This window comes from Pan paniscus, chromosome 8 (assembly GCF_029289425.2).
Source record: "Pan paniscus chromosome 8, NHGRI_mPanPan1-v2.0_pri, whole genome shotgun sequence".
NCBI lineage: Eukaryota > Metazoa > Chordata > Mammalia > Primates > Hominidae > Pan > Pan paniscus.
The window spans coordinates 59,717,398-59,737,474 of record NC_073257.2 but is presented as its reverse complement, the minus strand read 5'-3'; the positions used below and the strand labels follow the sequence as shown (position 1 = coordinate 59,737,474).

Below are 20,077 nucleotides of genomic sequence, written 5' to 3'. Positions count from 1 at the left end.
GAGACTAGCATAGGAAGGTGCCTAGAGACCATGTAACAGCACTGCTTCAGAGGGAGCTCATGTGAGTCCCAGTCCCCAGGTCTTAGGCAGCTGTAGGTCTCTGCCATTTGGAGAGCCCAGCCACCACCAGACTGCATCCTGCACTGGAAACCAACAGCCCCTGCATTTCCACATCCCTAGAGTCCCACTGACATCTCCCTGTGTTCACCTGTAGGGCTTCAGTAGTGCAATGCCAGTTGGACCCAGCAGAGCCTCCCTAGCACTCTAGCACACAGTGTCCTGCATCTTGGGGAATGGACAGTGCAGCATAATAGGGAGGCTGCCTCCCCAGTGTGCTGAGAGGCTGCCCTCAGAGAAAAGGGAGCCAAAGTGTGGGTTTCTTAGAGCTTGAAAACTGTCTACCTGGGGCAGTTATCATGGACAGCAACCCTGTTCCCACCCCAGCAGTAAGGCTGCCATGCACATGCCTTGAGGGCAGGGTCTGCTACTGCTCACTGCATCTGTTGTTGCTGTCACTGGGGCCAAAGCACATGCCACTTGACAGTGACTTTGCCCTTTTCAGCAGCAGAGCCACTGCATACTTGCATCCCCTTTACTACTGGTTTTCCCTGTTGCTGCTGCTACCACTGCTGCTGCCACCCCTCAACAGCTAGGGGCTGAATCTCACACTTCCCAGATCCTGAGAACTCCTGCCTATGGCTGGAGCCACTGTAAGCAACCTGCCTATGGCCCAGCCATTTGCACATACCCTGAGGACAGTTTCCCCTGGCCCACTGCTGCCACTGCCACAGCCACTTGAGTACTCTGCCAATGGGCCTGGGGACCCCTCCATTTTGCCAACCATAGCCGTCACCTGAGTGTTCCATTGAGGGGCCTGAGGATACACCCACCCACCCTGACACTGCTTACCTCAGTGCCCAAGCACACTGCCTGGGGGCCTAGGGATTACCCCGACTCTGTTCACCATTGCTGGCCTCTATGTACTCCTCCTAGGGGCCTGATGATGGACCCACTCAGTCTACCACTACCACCACAGCCAGCATCCATTTGCATGTACCACTTTGGGTTTAGGGAACTGGCCTACCCAGCCATCACTAACACTGATGTGTGTTGCTTCAGAGCCTTAGAGTTGCTGTGTTGTTGCTATTGTCAACACTCACTCTACACATGCTGCCAAGGGAAGGACCTGCCCACTGGCCAGGCCTACCACTATGACTGCCAGCACCCAAGCCAGCCACATGGAGGCCTAAGAACTGGCCCATTTGTACCTGCTGACACTAGTGCCTGTGTACACTGCCTGGGGTCACAAGGAGAGGTACACTTACCCTGCCACTGCCACCATCAGGGTTTGAGGGCACACCCACCTAACATCCCCAACCCCAGCAAAACATCATCATAGCCTCCACTAACAACCACAGCCTAAGCCACTAGGGAAATCACACACCACTGATACTGCTTAGAGGTGAAGAAATCAGAGAGAGACTACATTACTTCATACACTTAGAAGCAAAGCTAAAGTGTCCTACCCAATAAAAACCATGGATATATCTTCAGGAAAAAGCCAATCCAAAATGTATGAAGAAGCAACTGTTACAAAAGATGTGCAGATATCAATGTAAAATGCAAGAAACATGACTAAACAAGGAAATATGACACTTCCAAAAGATTACAATAATTCTTTAGCAACAGACTTCACTGGAAAAAAAATTTATGAAATGTGGGAAAAATAATTTTTAAAAATGATATTATAAAAGCTCAGTAAGATACAAGAGGACATAAACAATACAAAAAGTTAGAAATCAACTGAGGATATGAATGAAAAACTCACCAGAGAAACAGATATAATAGAAAAAAGAATCAAACAGAAATTCTGAAAGTGAAGAATTCAATGAACAAAATAAAAATTTATTCAAGAGCTTCCACAGTAGAGTGGAGCAAAAAGAAGAAAGCATCTCAGAACTTGAAGGCAGACCTTTTGAAATAACCCAGCCAGAGCCCCCGTCCCCATGCCCTACTCACACAAAAGAATAAAAAACAATGAACTAAACCTACATAACATATGGGACACTATAAAGCAACCAAAAACAGAAATTTGGGGTGTTCCAAATGGTGAAGAGACCCAAAGTATAGAAAACCTGATTAACAAAATAATAGCTGAAAACTTCCCAAATTTAGTAAGAGATTTAACATTCAGATACAAGAAGTTTAGAAATTCACAGGTAATTAAAACCTCAAAAGGTCTTTTTCACAGCACATTATAGTAAACTGTCAAAAGTCAAACAGAGAATTCTAAAAAGAGTAAGAGAAAGGAAAAAGCTCTGGTCACATATATAGGAAGCCCGATCAGACGAACAGTTAATTTCTCAGCAGTAACCTTATAGGCCAGGAGAGAATGGGATAATACAGGAGAGAATGGGATAATATATTTCCCCCCTAAAAAGGGGGCAAAAAACCTGTCAGCCAATAATACTATACCTAACAACATTATTCTTTATTTTTAAAAAATGTGAAATAAAGTTTTTTCCACACAAGCAAAACCTGAGGGAATTCATCATCACTAGACCAGCCTTAGAAGAAATACTTAAGGGAGTCCTATGCCTGGAAGTGAATGAATGATAGCTACCATCATGAAAACATACAAAAGTCTAAAACTTGCTGGTAGAGTAAACACAGAAATAAGAAAAAGAACTCAAATGTTACCACTATAGAAAACCAGCACACCATAATGATAAACTACAAGAGAGAAAGAAAGGAAAAATATACAAAACAATCAGAAAACATTTAACAAAATGACAGAAATAAGTCTTCATATATCAATAATAACCTTGAATGTAAATGGATTAAATTTTCCACTTAAAAGATAAAATCTGGCTGAATGAATTTTGAAAATGCCCCAACTATATGCTGCATACAAGAAACTCACTTCACATGTAAACACATGTAGACTAAAAGGAAAGGAATGAAAAAAGATATATCACACAAATAGAAACCAAAAGTGAGTAGAAGTAGCTATACTTATATCATATAAAACAGACTTTAAGACAAAAGCATTAAAAAGTGACAAAGAAGGTCATATTATATAATGATAAAGGAATCAATTCAGCAAGAAAATACAACAATTCTAAAGATATATGCACCCAACACCAGAGTCCCCATATACATAATGCAAATATTATTAAATCTAATAGACTTCAATACAGTAATTGTTGGGGACTTCAACAGTTCACTCTCACCATTAGACATGTCATCTACAAAGAAAACCAACAAGGAAAAAATAAATTTAACCTACAGCTTAGAACAAATGGACCTAGGAGACATCTACAGAATATTTCATCCAACAACTGCAGAATACATGTTCTTCTAATGAGCAAATAGAACATTATCCAAGACAGACCATATGTCAGGTCACAAAACAAATCTCAACAAATTTTTAAAATATCAAAATCATACCAAATATCTTCTCAGACCATCATGGAATAAAGCTAGAAATGAATAACAAGAGGAACTTGGAAAATGTACAAGTACATGGAAATTAATCAATGTGATTCTGAACAACCATTGTGTCAATGAGGAAATTAAAAAGGAAATCAAAACATTTGTTGAAGCAAATGAAAATGGAAACACAACATACCCAAACATATGGTATACAGCAAAGGCAATGCCTAAGAGAGAAGTTTGTAGCAATAAAGACCTACATCAAAGAAGTAGAAACATTTCAAGTAAGCAATCTAATGACGTACCTCAAGGAATTAGAAAAGCAAGAGCAAACCAAACCCAAAATTAGTGTAAGGAAAGAAACAATGAAGATCAGATCAGAGTAAAACTAAATGAAATTGGCTAAAAATACAAAGAATCAATGAAAAGCAAAGTTGGTTTTTTGGAAAGATAAAATGGATAAACTGCTAGATAGGCTACCCAAGAAAAAAAGAGATAAGACCCAAATAAACAAAATCAGAAATGAAAAAGGAGACATAGTAACTAATACTACAGAAATACAAAACACATTAAAAACTATTGTGAACAACTATTTGCCAAAAAACTGGAAAACCTATAGAAAATGGATAAATTCCTGGACACTTACAACCTACCAAGATTGAAACAAGAAGAATCAGAAAACGCAAACAGACCAATAATGAGTACAAGATTGAATCAGTAATGTGAAAATTTACCAACAAAGAAAAGCCCAGGACTGTATGGCTTCACTGCCAAATTTTACCAAACTTATGAAGAAGAACTAATGCAAATTCTCCTCAAGTTATTCTAAAAAATAGAAGAGGTCTCATTCTATGAGGCCAGCATTATTCTGATACCAAAACCAAACAAGAACGCACCAAAAAAGGAAAACTACAAGCCAATAACCCTGATGAACATAGACACAAAATATCCTCAACAAAATACTAGCAAATTGAGTGAAACAGCACATCAAAAAGATAATCCCGCCATGATCAAGTGGGATTTACTCTGGGGATGCAAGGATGATTTAACGTACACAAATCAATAAACATGATATATCACATCAACAGAATGAAGGACAAAAACCATATGATCATCTCAACAGATGCAGAAAAAGCATTTGATAAAATAAAAAAAATGCTTTTTGACAAAAACTCTTGACAAATTAGGCATAGAAGGAATATACCTCAACATAGTAACGGCCTCATATGACAAACTCACAGCTAACATCATATGAAATGGGGAAAAGCTGAAAGCTTTCCCTCTAAGAAGTGGAACAAGGCAGGGATGCCCACTTTCACCACTCCTATTCAAAATAGTACTGGATATCTTAGCCAGAGCAACCAGGCAAGTGAAAGAAATAAAAGGCATCCAAACTGGAAGAGAGGAAGTCAAATTTTCCCTCTTGGAAAATGACATGATTTTATACTTAGAAAAACCTAAAGACCCCACCAAAAAACTTCTAGATCTGACAAACAAATTCAGTAAAGTTGCAGGATACAAAATCAACATAGAGTCTGGGTGCAGTGGCTCACATATGTAATCCCAGCATTTTGGTGGAAGGATTACTTGAGCCCAGGATTTCGAGACCAGCCTGGACAACATAGTTAGATGCTCATCTCTATTGTAATTTTAAAAAACTGTTAAATCAACATACAAAACTCAGTAGCACCAATAATAACAGAGCTGGAAAAGAAATCAAGAAGGCAATCCCATTAACAATAACTACAAAAGAAATACCTAGAAATAAATTTATCCAAGGAGGTGAAAGATCTCAACAAGGAAAACTATAAAATACTGATGAAAGAAATTGAAGAGGACACAAACAAATGGAAAGACATCCCATTTACACAAACTGGATGAGTTAATATTGCTAAAGTGATTGTACTACCCAAAGCCATCTGCAGATTCGATGCAATTACTAAAACAAATACCAATGTCATTTTTCACACACCAACTCCACACAGACAGTGACCTCAGCCGGGAATGGATTTTTTTCTGATCAGCATCATCATTTCTCACTCAGTGTTCAGATGACGTTGAATGAAATGACGTTATTCAAGGACCTGCTGTGTGACATTTTGCACTGTAGAGAGATGCACTTGCAGGTGTTTCCATAGATCACTCTGACAGCAGGACATGGGGTGGAACGTGACTCAGACATGAGCCTCCCCTCAGGTCAGTTCATAGCCCGGCTCTACCACTCAACAACCCTGCCACGTTGAGCCTATCACTAAACATCAGAGCCTCGGTGCCCACAGCTGCGAAATGCAGACAGTAGTGACTACCTTGCAGGACAGAGAGGTGGCCATGCACACAGTAAGGACCTGGAGCCAGGTTGTTGGATGCTGGTCCTATTGCTTCCTGGCTGTGTGACCCTGGGTGGGTTACCTAACTTTGTAGGGCCTCTAGCTTCCTCCCCACAATAGAGTTATGGCATATATTAGTTTGTAGAATGTAGTTGCAAAAGTGTCTGGCCCACCTTAAGATCTATATGAATGGCAGCTATGAGCCTTCCTGGGTGTTGTGAGAATGAAATGAGATCCAGTTTCTAAAGGGCCTCCTGCTGTGGTGTGCACACGAATTAAACTCACTGGAAAGGCTGTTATATCATTGTGGGCACTATATTTGGTGACAGAGAGTAAGGTTTCACACTATTAGCCTGACTTTCCTGATGGATCGAGTAATATTGTTTCCCATTAACATAATGAGCATCCACAGGATAAGGTGAAGGAGAATCCTCAGCATGGATGGGAGGTAGAGTCTGGCTCAAGAGCCTCTGAGTCTTGCTGCTTCATTTTGTATGAGTGTGTAGTGGGGATGGCCTGGAAGAGGACACTATCAAAAAATTTATTCAGGGAACTGAAGGTGATGGAGCAGGGAGACACACTCAATTTAAAACAAAAAAAATTGAAATTAAACAAGACTGACTGCTTTTGCCACAAAAATGCTGAGGTGTTTGGTAAACTGAGCCTTGGAGAATTTCCTGCATTATTATGTGCTGAAATGCAAAATGTTTGGATTTGCTGAAACAATAAACTAAACAAGGTTTTAAAAGTCAGCAGCTCCTCTGAATTCGACAGCACACTCCAGTCGAACAGGCTCATCAACTTCCCGAGCTTATCACACCCCCAGGTCAGCCCACAATGCCAAGTCAGGAAGAGGAGTTTGGAAATAGCCTCCCCACAAGGCCGGGCATGGATGGAGAAAGAGGCATGCACTGGTTCTGTCAGGATCCCCCAACCTGCTGAGGGCCTGAGTGAATCCCTGTCTGAGGGGAGATCCTGGAAGAGGGGTGTGCAGCACACAGGTGGCCTCTTCACTCTGCAGTGAAGAGACAGACAGCCTATGCCTGTCCTGGCAGGACGTCTCACTGATGCCTCCACAGCCGTGCGGTTGCAGTTGGGCTGCCTGGCTGGGGCTGAGCCACCCATCCAAGCCTGGTCTCCAGCGGGTTCTCACTGAGATGCACTCTCTCTCCTCCAGCCTCAGGGCTGCTTCTCACTCAGGGACCCCCTGGCTCAGGCAGGAAGGTCACATTCCCAGTGTCTCCAAGCAGAAAGCTGCTGAGCTCACCAGCAGCCTGGCTGGTGTCTGGCTCTGTACACTCATGACTAGGCTTACAGGCTGACCCTGTGGCTCTGAAATGGGCTGAAGGTCTCAGGGGGACGCGTCCTCTTTAGTGCATGATTCATGTTAGACCCTGGGGCCAGCACACCGAAGGCTTAAAGAGGAGAACAGGAACTCCTGTCAGCCTGTCTGAATTCTTGGGTACCCGACAGAAATCCTACAAGACACTCAGTCAGGTGTTCACGACTACAGTTGGGAAGGACAAGGTCAAATTAGGTTGTGGCAGAGGAGCTAGAAGGGAGCCCAGGTCTACAAGCCACAGCTATGGGCCTCCCTGGGTTAGGGACAGATCGGGGGTTGATTTCTGATAGCCCTGGAGACAGCCACTTGTGGCCTTGGGCAACTTTCTGGGCCACTCTGGGCCTCTATTTTGCCATTAGTAAAAAATACAGATTGTCTCTCCTGCTGGAAAATTTCAGGGTGAACTTCACACAATGACAGCGGAAAGGGCCTGGCAGAGCCCTGGGCAGTGGTAATTGCCTTCCTTAATGCAATTACTCTGCCACCCTCCCCCAAACTTTAGCTGCTTTTGGGAATGGGACAATTTCAGAGACTTGCTCCATCCCCTATCTCACCACACTGGGCAGTAAGGCCATTTCTGGCTCTTTCCCATGCCACCCTCCCATCTCTTGCCTTCCCTCTGCTTGAGGTGCCCATTTTCACACCCCACAGTCGAGCTCTGTCCCTTCTGCCTGAGCCTCTCGCTGTTCAGTGCATAAGGCTGGACTAGTACTGTGTGACTGGAACTGGGCTATGGCAACGTGGAGAGGCCTTATGGGACCTCAGATGGAAAGTGGGCTTCTGTGCAAGCGTGGCTGGGATTGAGAGCCCTGTGCAGAGGCACAGAGCCAGGAGCCCAGCGGCTGGAGGAGCCCTGCATGCCTCTGACACCAGCAATGCCCTGCCAGGTGTCAGCACGCCTCCCAGGGGCTCCCGGCCCGTTTCTTATCAGCAGCGTCCAGAGGCTTGCAGCCTGCAAGGCCTTCTCAGTGCGCAGCCACCTGGCCACTGAGAGCGTATGCTGACCTGATGCAGGAGGTCTGGCCAGTGCAGGTCCCTCTATAAACCCTGGGGATGAGATCATCTTCCAGGTGTAAAAGGCTGGACTGTGGGAGGCACAGGCAGATGAGCCCCAGGCCCAGCCAGTAGCAGGGCTCTCCAGGGACCCAGGGCCTAAGCAGAGAAGCCCCTTGGTGCTGATCCGAAAAGAGAGCAGTGCAGAGTAAGGGCAGGAGCCAGGCCCAGGGCACATCCAGCCCTATCACTCGCGGGCTTTAGGAGCAAGGACGTGCCACTTAATATCTCAGCGCTTCAGGCCCCTTCAGTAAACTGGATAATAATAGCACGTAGGTACAGTTACTGGGAGGATGAAAACAGTGAAAGCATGGCCTAGGCTAGCAACTGGCCCACAGAGGACTCTGTATATTACTGAGGCCTCGTTAATAATTATTAGTCCTCATTCATAATAAGTTACAAAGAGAAAATCTTAACAATTTCGTCCTCCCCATGGTCCCAAGGCAATGATACAGGAAGGAATCCTTATTCCCTGTTAGAACCAATGTTGCCCCGACAATGCTGCCAGCCATCCCAACCAGCACTTCTGACCCCAGGGGACCAGCAAAGGAAGTGCATGGTCCCAAGTCCAGAAACGGGCTGGGAGGCCCTTGGGCACCGTTTCTGTGTGTCTTGTGCCGTCCTCTTTGGCAGACGCCTGACATGGCTCTCTGAGCCACAATCCCAGAGGACAGCAGTCAGGGAAAAAGCAGTGGTCTTCTGTCCATCAAGTGTGTCCGTGTGCCCCAGCTCACCTGGCCCGTGCTGACACCACATCCATGGCACCTGGCAGCAGCTTGGGTGAGAGAGGTCACGGAAGATATCCAGATTGCCCTGAAAAGCAACGTGGCCATGATGAAGCCATGCAGCCTGGATGCCTTCTCAGGACCCCCCAGCCCCCCATGGTTCTGTCCCAAGGAACACACCCAGACAAAGCTCCCATTTCCCCCTGGGGGAGGGGCCTGGCAGGGTTGCATGTTGGAGACATGGTCACTGTGGCCACAGAAAGTTTTGGAATCTGGACAAAAAAGTATTTTGGTTGTAGGAAGAAGAAAAGCCAGGGGCAGATTCATACGAAAAGTCCAAAGGCGGGAGGAGCCTGTGGTTCTGAGCAGAGGTCCTGAAGGGGAGTATGAGTTAGGCCTGGGGGCCCAGCATGGGGGCCTGGGCAGGGAGAAGGAGCCTTGCTGCTGGGGCACACAAGGGGAAGGCAGGTGAGAGGACCATGCCCTGCTCAGGGAGTAGGTACCTGACACCAGGGAAGAGAGAAGAGGAAGGCAGAGAAAAACAGGCCAGAAAGCAGCCCAGGACCCACGGCGGGCAGCCCCTTGGCCACTCGGCGCTGCAGTCACGCCTTTCTGGGTTCCGGTGGGGATGGGATGAGGGCCGTGTGTTGCAAGGCAGTGCAGGCCACTGGCAGGTGACTTCCTCCCCCTGGAGACATGTGCCCCACACTCTGAGGAGAGACAGGCCTGGCTTCCCCAGATGCCCACTGAGGCTGCAGAGGAGCCTGACCCTCCCAGGAGGAAGCAAGAGATCCGACCACAGACAGAGCCAGGACCAAGGGGGAGAGGGGCAGAGCCAGGCAGGAACTCTGCGGTCCTTCTCCCTCAACATCAGCCACCCAGGCGCCCTCTCTACCCCTGTGCAGGGCCCCCTGCTGCTGCCTGGCTGGGTTTCCCTCAGCAAGATGGGCCCTGGACCCGCCCATGAAGGAGGTTTCCTCAGGGAGAGTGGCTGTTGTGTTGGCTCCGGGGCTCAAGCTCCTGCACAGGTGTCTTGTGAGGGCGCTTTCAGGCCTCCACCTCCTCCCCTCCCTGCAGCACCTGTCAGCCCATCTCAGCAGGCGACAAGCCCACTCAGTGACAGTTTTTCCTCACTGCCTGAAGATCCTGCTGCCTGGGCTGGCAGGTGCCCCTGGCATCCTTGCAGTGTTCGTGGTGGTGAGAACGTGTGTCAGAACTGGTCATTTCTATTTTTTTTTTTCTGATCTGCATGACCTTTTGTGACTCAGGTTGCCTGACCCATGCACCTGCAGGCAGGTGGTCTAAAGCCCGGGGCCATTGCCAGAGCTGAGGCACCCCTGTGGAAACCAGGGACTGGTCAGACATCAAAAGCTGCCACTGTACAGAAACATGGATCCTTCTAGAGAGGGAGTTCAATGTGTGGGGACAGACCTGGTGGTGCAGGGGACAGGAGCCCTCATATATGCCTGCCACTGGGGCACGAGGGTGAGGTGGGCATCTGGTTGCTCTTGGCATCACGTGTCTAAAGTCCAGCCCCTGTAGAGCCGGCCTTCCTCCAGGGCCCAGGTCTCCGCAGTGGGACCCATCTTCCCCCTCCTCCCACAGTCCCAGCCTGGGGGTCGCAGCCCCTCTCCACTGTGCTTCTCACCTCTATCCTTCTCATCCCGCCCACTCCTTGACACCTACAGCAACAAACAATCACAGTGGGGCAGGTGTTTACAGGAGCCGGGGGCAGAGGCAGTGGAGGCAGAGGTTGTGGTGGTGGAGATGATGGTATCTCCTGCTCTAGCTCCTAAAAAACAATGGTCTGCTGACTTTTCAGACAACTCTTAAGAGCAAGGGTATGGTGTCATTGCCTCAGCCAGCACCGGGCACAGTGCCGGCCACTCCCAGATGTGTGTCTGGGGAATGAAAGGACCAGTGAGAAGCCCACACCACAGAAGACCATCCTTCATGTGAGAAAAACGCAAACTCCTCCTGGTTTGCAGACATGGCTCTTACCCTAAATGCTAACAACTTCATCCCGGTTGCCTTGGTTCTCCCAAGGCCAGCCTTGTTGGAGGAGGCCTGCCCTGGGGGCTGTGCAATGGTCCCAGCATTTGCAGGTGACTGTCCGCATCCACCTGGTTGCAGATGCAGCCTCCCTGGGCCCACTCTGCAGCACCGCAGAGGCCACCCTTGGCCAGGGAGGCCTGTTCCCACCCCATCCCAGGCTCAGGGCCTCCTGCCTCAGCTACTCACCACTGCCTATGGCCCCTGGTGTGGGTCCCCAGCCCAGGTGAGCCACAGCCTGCTCCCCGACTCCTGGCCCCTGTGTTCACTGGGCTGGTGTCCCTCCCAGCTGGGTGCTCGCCAGGCCTCCTTCACCCCTCAGCCCTGCAGTCCCTAGAAGCTAACCCCAGCCAGACCCTCGTCCCTGCCAGGAAACAGGGATCCAGAGAGGCCAAATGGAGCCACACCCGCATCCGGAGCCTGGGGATGGGGCTAAGCTCTGTCCTCTCCTCCCTCTGCTCTGTCCTCTGTCTGCAGCTCTCTGGGCTGGCTTCTTCCACTCCAGCTTCCAGCACCCCTGACACTCTCCCCGCCCCAGCCTCCATCTCTGCTTTTGGCTCCTGCTCTGCCTTACAGGGGGCCCTTCCCACTTCTGTGGGGTGGACATTTCAGCCTCAGCCCCGACAAGCCAGGACTGTGAGCTGCCTGTGGGGAGCTTCATTTCTGTCCCTCACCAGCCCAGCATGGGGCCCAGGGGAAGCTGGAGCTCAGTAAAGACAGATGAAGGAATGGGGAAGGCACCAGACATGTGCCGAGATCCATGCTGGTTCCCCAAGGCACAGACAGCTGGGGGTTACAGCACTGTCCTCCATTTGGGCCATCAGGACCTCATGGGGGCCCCTCTCTTCCTCCCTCCACACAGAGGTTGCCTCCTGGCCCTTGTCCATCTGAGGCTTCCAGAAGTCCGGATTGTTGAGGCAGCCCTGGTTTCAGGGGTTCTGGGGTCACTTCTCTCTAGGAGCCAGGGCAGGCTTCAGCCCCATGTCCAGGACATCCCAGGCCAGCTCTCTGTGGCCAGCCCGGGGCAGGAGGCCCTGCAGAAGCCCAGGCTTGCTAGGCTCTGGGAACGTGTGGAGTCTGCGACTCCCTGGGCTCATGTGATGAGCTGGGAGCTGAGGGAAACTTCCCACAGGCGGGATCACGGGGCAGTCACATGTTAGAGTCCCTCAGAGGGTGGGCCTGTGCCTGGGCCCCAGGGCTGGGTGGGCAAAAATCACTTGCCTTCTTGCGGCACAGCCGCCAGACACAACACAGCAGCAGTGGTGCAAGCAGCAGGGGCGGCACAAAATAGAGCCAGTTGCGAAAAATGCCCTGGCTGAGAAAGACAGCAATATGAACCACGCCTAAGGGACAGAGGAATGCCAGGCCTGGGAGGGCCTGGGTAGCCTCATCCTGGTGCCCACCACTTGGAGGCCCATCTGCCCATTCTCCCTTCTCTACAGGTGGTCCCACCTCAAGGCACAACAGTGGGGCCGGGGGTAAGGGATGCTCCCAAGGGAACTACAAACCCCTCCTCTGGCCCCGCTGAAAGTCTCTGCCCAAGAGCCCTGCCAAGAAAGTCCCGGAAGCTTCCACTGTCTGACAAACCCACCCTCACTGCACACCTCGCCTGCAGCACAGGGCTTCTGTGAGGACCACAAAATCTCCAGGTACAATGATGGGCAAGGGTGGGGGTGCTGCAGCCAAGAGAGGTGTAGGTGCAGGAGTAAGGACAGGAGACCCGGGTCCATCCCCACAGCCTCATCCCCAATTCCAGGCTCTGCACCGTGGGCACATCCACACACAGCTCTGAGCCTCAGCCTCCACACCTCTGCAAAGAGAACGGGCCTCCCTCCCTGGGGGCACTTGTGAGGTTTAGAGAGCTCAGAGAAAGACCTGGTTCAGAACCAGGGCCACATGGGGTGTAAGCAACGGGAACTCTTCTCTGGGTGTTCTTCACAGTAAAGGGAACTTGGGCAGCATCCGTGGGAATACAGGCTGCCCAGGCCTTCCCCAAATCCAGAGTTCTGTTTAGAGAGAAAGATGGGGAGGGCAGGGGAGGGAGGGCAGGGGAGGGCAGGGAGGGGAGGGGAGGGGAAGGGAAGGCAGGAGAGGGGAAGGGAAGGGAAGGGAGGGGAGGGGAGGGGAGAAGAAAGGAAGGGAGAGGAGGGGAGGGGGCCTGTGCTGAGAACCCGGCTGGCTGAAGGAGAGGAACCACCGAGGCTGAGCATGAAGGCCGCCGGTGAGGCTGGAGCCCCAGGGCTGCTCCTGATGTGCCTGTCACGGTGGAGCCGTTAGTGGGTGGATTCCTGATGGGGAATGTGTGCGTTCAGCCTGCTAATCCATGCGTGGATATGCAGGGACAGGCAGGGGTAGACCCAGAGGGAGGACTGTCAACACTGGTGCGTCCTCACAAGTAAGACTGGACACAAGGCGGTGGAGTGGGCTCAGGCCTCCCGCCTGTCTCTCCAGCACATCCTCCTCCCTATGCGGCCCTGGGCCAAGCTGCCCAAAGATGTGGAGCTCTGAAAAGCAGGCACCGGGGGCACAGCACTTTCATTCTCAGGGGCCTCTCGGAGCTGAGCCCGGGTCCCAGTGCCCAGAGCCTCCCCTTCAGCAGCAGGAGGGGATGAAATGCAGGACCTGGTGAGGGAGCAGAGAGGGACATCTCAGGGGCCTGAGCAAGGAGGAGAGGCAGAAAGGAGGTTCAAGGCATCTGGGCAATGACAGCAGGTTACAACCAGGCAGGCTCAGGGGCCAGAGTCATGAGCATGTTCAGGACCAGATCAGCAGCTGGGGCACCAGTTCAGTGGCACACGCACCCTGATGGCGGTGTGTGGAATCCTCCAGAGCTCCTGGGCCTGGGAGGTCCACGTGGAGAAGGTGGACACCCAAGAGGTACTGGACTCTAGCTCCTGGCAGACAGCCTCCCAGCTTCAACCACCTGTGCCAGCTGGAAGCCGGGTTGAAGCAGCCTCAGGTGCCTGCTGCACATGCTACTTTCTGGGACTGCCTGGAAACTGTCTGCCCTTTCTGTGCTCCCCAGGGTGTATCTCCTTCTAGTGCAGAGGCTCTGGACAGTCCTCATACGTGTTTGCAGCCCCATGCTGGTACTCACACATGTGGTGCTGGTGATACTGACGTTGCTCTTGAATGTTTTGCCGTCGTTCAAGCTGACTTCAATGAAGTACTCCCTAAAGCACAGAAAACACAGATGGTGAGAGCCAGCCCAGAGAGATGCAGTTCTTGACCTTGGCCAGTGGACAGCGTGGGTAATGAGAGGTCATTCCCCAAACGCTTGCAGGTAAACTCAGCAATGATGACCAAAGGGTAAGTGGGTCAGGCAGCGAGGGACCCTGCATGGCGTCTCATGCCATTGTGACCGTGTCCTAAATGACCAGGGACCACTGCTTGGTGTCACCATCCCAGCTCTTCTGTATTTACAGAGTCTGTTGCCTTAACTCTGAGAAGCAACCTGGAGCAAAGGTACCATTCCTCAGGCAATCATCTCCTGCATCCTGCCCTCCTCACAGACCCTAGGATGCTGCAGATCCCTGAATACCTTGGGGGCCACCAATAATAGAAGGTGGAGAGGGTGCCCTTAGCCCAGTGGCAGACATGTGCCGCCCCAGCAGGTGGGGTGGCATCCACATTCTGTACAGCTCACAGTGCCCAACCCTGACCCCCTGGCCTCCTAACCTATAGGGCCTCCTGCCAGGTTTTTCTATCTTTGGTCCAGGGCAAGTTTTGGAAGCCTTGTCCATACTGATTGGATGTTCATCTAAAAGGAAATGACATGGGAAGAATGTCGATGCACATGTCTGACCAGTGTCTCTCCCCATGTCTGTCCTCAGCATGCAGAGCTGACCCTGAGGCCGAGGACCAGCATCAGGGCTCTGCCTTCCTCTTACAGAGACCCCTGTGAGCACCCACCATACCCAGGCCCTGTGCAGTGCTCTGCTGTGTAACAGAAACAGGCAGGCAGAGTCCCTGCTCTCAAGGGACTCACATTTAGAGATTGCATGGGACACAGAAAACAAAATTAAAAAACAAACAAACAAAAAAAACCAGCACAGAACAGATGACAGAGAGTGCAACGTGCTGTGATGTCCATGACCAGAGCAGGTGAGGGGACCAGAGGGGCAGGGACAGCCACTTCATTATGTGTGACTTCTCCTATCTTGTAGAGCCACAATTTCTGGTCTAGAGGAACATGAAATAATGCAAGGCCAGGGATTTGCTTCAAAATACTCTGTGGTAAGGGTTCCAAGGAAAGCAGATGGGGGCAGTTTGAGAATTATTAAAAGTAGGTTTATGGCACAATTCTTGTTATTTTGTATACTGTTGAAAACTTCCATGAATAATAAATTCTCTCTGAAAAGGGGACATTTCAGCTGAGATTAAAAAGATGAGGAGCCAGCCAGGCAAAGATCATGTGCCAATGCCCTGGGCAGTGACTCGCTGACCTTGTCAAGGAGGGAAAGAGGTGACCCAGAACAGGGGGCAGGGCCTCATGGGCCCTGGAAAGGGGTTGGGGTTTTATTTCTTGTGCAGTGAATCTGTCCAGGTTGGGCAGATCCAGGATGTATTTTGCACATGGAGGCAACAGGACTTGCTGGTGGGATGGATGTGAAGAGGAAGATCGGAGGAGTCAAAGATGACATTTGAGTGTTTGACCAGAACAACCGGGTGGACAGTGACACCATTTACCAAAAGGGGGAAGCCTGAGGAGGTAACTGGGTTTGTTTGTTTTAAGTCTGTAATTTTGTTTCCCAATTTTTATTTCTTTATATATTTATTTATTTATTTTTTGTGGGAGTGTGGTGGGCTCAGGAGAGTTCTGTAACATGTAGACATAGAACCTTCTCATCCTGAGCCCACATCCTTTTCATGCCTCCTAAAGTGTTGGGGAGGGCGTGGGCCCTGCTGCATCTGCCTGCTGGCCTGGCTCCAGCTCTCTACCCACTGGGCTTGGCTGCCAGGACCCCGGCTTCCCAGGGCCAGCAACTGCCTGGCCAACCTAGGACTGCCAGAACCCGTGGTATCGACGTTTTTGCCAAGGATGATTTCAAAACAATTATGGCATCTTCCTCATTTTCCTTTGAAAACCTTTCTCTGTTTTTTTTTCACCTCCCTAAATATGCACATAGTTTACTCTGGCATGTGTTTTCCATGCCTTATTCCTGAATAAATATCACTTCTGTCTCTGTTTGTTATTTTGGTTGATAAAAATCGTATCCAGGCACTTCCCAGAAGCCAGAACAAGGCTCTGCCCCTGCTTCCCCATAGGGACATATGCAGGACAGAGGGAAGTCTCTCCCTGACCTGCACCTCCTGGCTGGTAGCAGCCACCAGGGAAGGCACGCTGCCATCTAGTGGGGGGTGCAGGGGAGACGTGTTCAGTGGTGGCCAACACTCCAGGGACATGTTCCGGGGATCTCTTCCTAATAGTGAAAATAGGTTTAAAGGTTGTTCTCAATTATTTAAAAAAATAAGCTTCCTTTTACTCCTGGATAAGCCATCAACCAGGAGCAGAATGGCCATCTACGCAGGTGCTCACAGCTGTGGCATGGGCTCCCCGCTGTGAGACGTCGGTGCTGGCCTGTGTATGGAGAGGTAGATGGTAACCTCCAGGGTGGGAAGCCAGTACACCCACAGGCCCACAGAGGAAGCAGCTGAATGCCCTTCACGGAGGTAGGCTGGGTACCCCCTTTCCCAGGAGCTGCCACCACAGGGAGGCAGAAGGCCCTGGTAGGGCAGGCAGATCGCCTGGGTCTGCTTTCCTGCCCTGCAACATGAACTGTATGGCCCTGGGCAGGCTCTTCCATCATGCTTCTCTCTAGTTCTCCATCCATACGGGAAAGTTGTCAGAACTAAAATGGAGTCATTTGTGTTAAAAAAATAAAATAAAGTCCATGACAATTAGGGCTAAGAAAGGCTACAAAGAGAGGGTTTTATGCCTATATGCCTGATAACAAAAATATCACAAAAGACTTTGCAAAAACCACAACCTTGCACAAAAGCCATTGCAGACTTAACACAAAAAAATACTTCCACAGGAACATGTGCCCAAGAACTGCCTGTCCAGCCTTGGACTAGTGTCACCCTTGTAACTGATCTTTTTAGGCAAGAGTAATGGTCTCAAAACAATTCCCTAATCTTCATTTCTCCTTTAAAAGCCTTTGTCTTCTTTACCTCCCTGATTATGCACATTACTATGGCACACATATTGCCAGTGCCGGGCACCGTTCCTGAATAAATACTGTTTTCTTTTAGAAAGAAACTCTCTGTTGTTCAGGTTGACATAAATGGTGTCCAGAAGTAGGACCTGGAGTAGGACCACTACTTGAAGAAATCAGCCACTCTTGGAATTGGTGTGCAGTCCTCACTTGAGCCCTTGGAGCTCCCTGTTTCTGTGACTTGCTTTTTCTGCCCTGGAGAGTCTTCTCTCAGGCTGAGCCTCCTACTTTTGGGTGGAAGCTCTTGACTTCATTCAGCATCTGATTTGGATAAGGCCACCGTAAGCCAAAGACCTTACGTCCCTCCTGAAATGATAACAATTTTTTGCCTTTTCCAGTAAATTCTTTCTGGTATAATGACAAATGTTTTTCTGATTTGAGCACCCTAGTTTCTACATAATTTACATTTGTTTGTGAGGCATGTCTTTACTGGCAAATTCACTTTTAGTTCTGCATGCCTAATTAAATATTTGTTTGATCTGTATACCTGGGTTAAAATATCTGTGAACAATGATATTGGTTTGGTTCCATGTGTCTGTAAGTCATATGGAACCAAAAAAGCCCACACGGCCAAAGCAAGACTAAGCAAAAAGAACAAATCTGGAGGCATCACATTACCCAACTTCAAACTATTCACATGGCTATAGTCACCAAAATAGCATGGTACTGTTATAAAAACAGGCACATAGACCAATGGAACAGAATAGAGAATCCAGAAATAAACACAAATACTTACAGCCAACTGATCTTTGACAAAGCAAATGAAAGCATAAAGTGGGGAAAGGACACCCTATTCAACAAATGGTGCTGGGATAATTGGCAAGCCACCATGTAGAAGAATAAAACTGGTTCCTCATCTCTCAACTTATACAAAAATCAATTCAAGATGAATCAAAGACTTAAATCTAAGACCTGAAACTATAAAAATTCTAGAAGAGAACATCAGAAAAACTCTTCTAGACATTGGCTTAGGCAAAGACTTCATGACCAAGAACCCAAAAGCAAATGCAACAAAAACAAAAATATTTGTGGGGGGTAAATTGATGAAAAAAATTTTGCATGTAATTGACTTGCTAATAATCAGAATAAAATTATTTATAAGTCTTCATAAAGATTGAGCTCTGATATTAAAAATACAGTAATACTAAACTAAAAAATTGGTCTCCTATATTAGAACACCAAAATTTTCTTGAAATATTGATTTGCTATTAGTAAAATTGCAAGAGGTTTTGATTTTTAATTCTGACTTCTGTTTTCTTTAACAGCCATCTTCTAAACTGCAGGCAGTTTCTATTCCTGGCACATTTTTTCCTGAGATCCATTTAATTTCCCCAGTTTCAGATAAGGAATGCAATCTTTTTCATAAAGAATGGTAATTTTATTCATTAAGGTATAAATTTTATTTATTAAATAAAAAGGTAATTTTATTTATCATAAGGTAAATAAATAAATGGTATTTATTTAATAAGGTATTTATTTTCCTCAGATTCTTATTTCAGAAGTTCAATTTCTGCTGCATCCCACTGCACGTGGTCTGCAGGCCATACACCATAGCCTGTAGCGCTCCTACTCCCTTCCTCCGAAAAGTTACAGCTTTTTGGTTGGCTGAGGTGATAACTCTCTTCTCCAACTTTTTCATCAGCTGCTCCAACTTTTTTCCTCCAGTTCTAACTTGGCTTTTATGGCCTGGCACTATAATGTTTATCTTGAAGGCCAAGAAAAGCAATGTTTTCCGCCAGTATAACTAGATTATGTACTCTTGGCTTTTCTTGGTATGTCTGAATTGTTCCATGTTACCAAGAAACTTCACGTGGTTTTACTTTATCTAAGAGCTCTACATTCCTCTGCTCAAGGTACTAGTCTTCTTGTTTATACTCTTCTATAATATGAGTGTACATTCATAACACTTGGATATGTTATTTTATCTCTAATTGAATTTAAGGACCCTTTCATCAGGTTCAATTCCAAGACTGAACAGGCTTCCCATGAGAAGAAGCAATTACATTGCAGGAGATTTTTTTTTACCTTTTGGTAACTGACCTAAAAGACAAACAATTTATATATTTATATTTTACCAAGATAATTTTCTGTGTTGTCTTTATCAAATTTTTGATTACTTAAGAAAACTGAGCTTTGAACAGGTTAAGGTTTTAAAATATTTGTAACTTTCTGTATTGCTTTAGAAGTTTCCTGATAATCACTCAAGTTAAATGAATGACTATTATTTAACAGTGACCTGTGATTCTATTTTGATCTATGGCTTTGAATCTCTTGATATTTTTGGTGGGCTTCTCCTGGATCAAAATTCTAAATTAAGTCCTTTTGAACTACAATTAATTTTGAGATTTTCCAGTTGGGCCCTTGGAGAATATCCAGGAAGATATATTTTAATTTATAGAGGTATTAAATGATTAGGCTTATTTGGTAAATTATATGACAAGCATTGTCAAATGAGAAGTGAGGCTACATCTTCTTTTAGTCACATTTATGGGTAGGTTATTGATAGGAATGTTCTAAAAATTATATAACAAAATCTAATATAAGTCATAATTTTGGTTGTTATGTTAAAACTTCTTTAAAGTTGTATTTATTTGGCTGTTATTGATGTGAGTATTCTAAAGATTATATGAAATTTATAAGTCTGATACTTGTGATATGAGGCTGTCAGTCATGATTATGGTTAATATCTTAAATTCCTGCAGGTAATGGAAACAACTAAATTTTCTTGTCGATTGTGAACTTTTATCAGATTTTTAACCATGGCTATTCTAAGTTTTTTTGATTCTACTCAAAAAGCATTTGTAGTCAGTTGTTGTCCAAGTTCTTGTTATCTGTCTATAGAGTAGACCACATCCCAAATTATTGTATGTTCCACCAATCCAGCCTTCTTCCATGGAATTACTATAAATGGAAAACTGTTCTGTT

At 47.5% G+C, this 20,077-nt stretch overlaps 1 protein-coding gene across 1 annotated transcript in view; it reads right to left on the bottom strand.

Annotated features, from left to right (window-relative positions):
- The window catches only part of LOC100969124 (anthrax toxin receptor-like), a 748,177-nt gene that overhangs the window by 6,029 nt on the left and 722,071 nt on the right, over window positions 1–20,077 (bottom strand). The window contains 5 exon segments of the mRNA XM_057298862.1: window positions 8,903–8,970; window positions 10,531–10,671; window positions 12,114–12,245; window positions 14,032–14,107; window positions 14,613–14,678. Of these exon segments, the coding sequence (XP_057154845.1) occupies window positions 8,903–8,970; window positions 10,531–10,671; window positions 12,114–12,245; window positions 14,032–14,107; window positions 14,613–14,678 (483 nt within the window).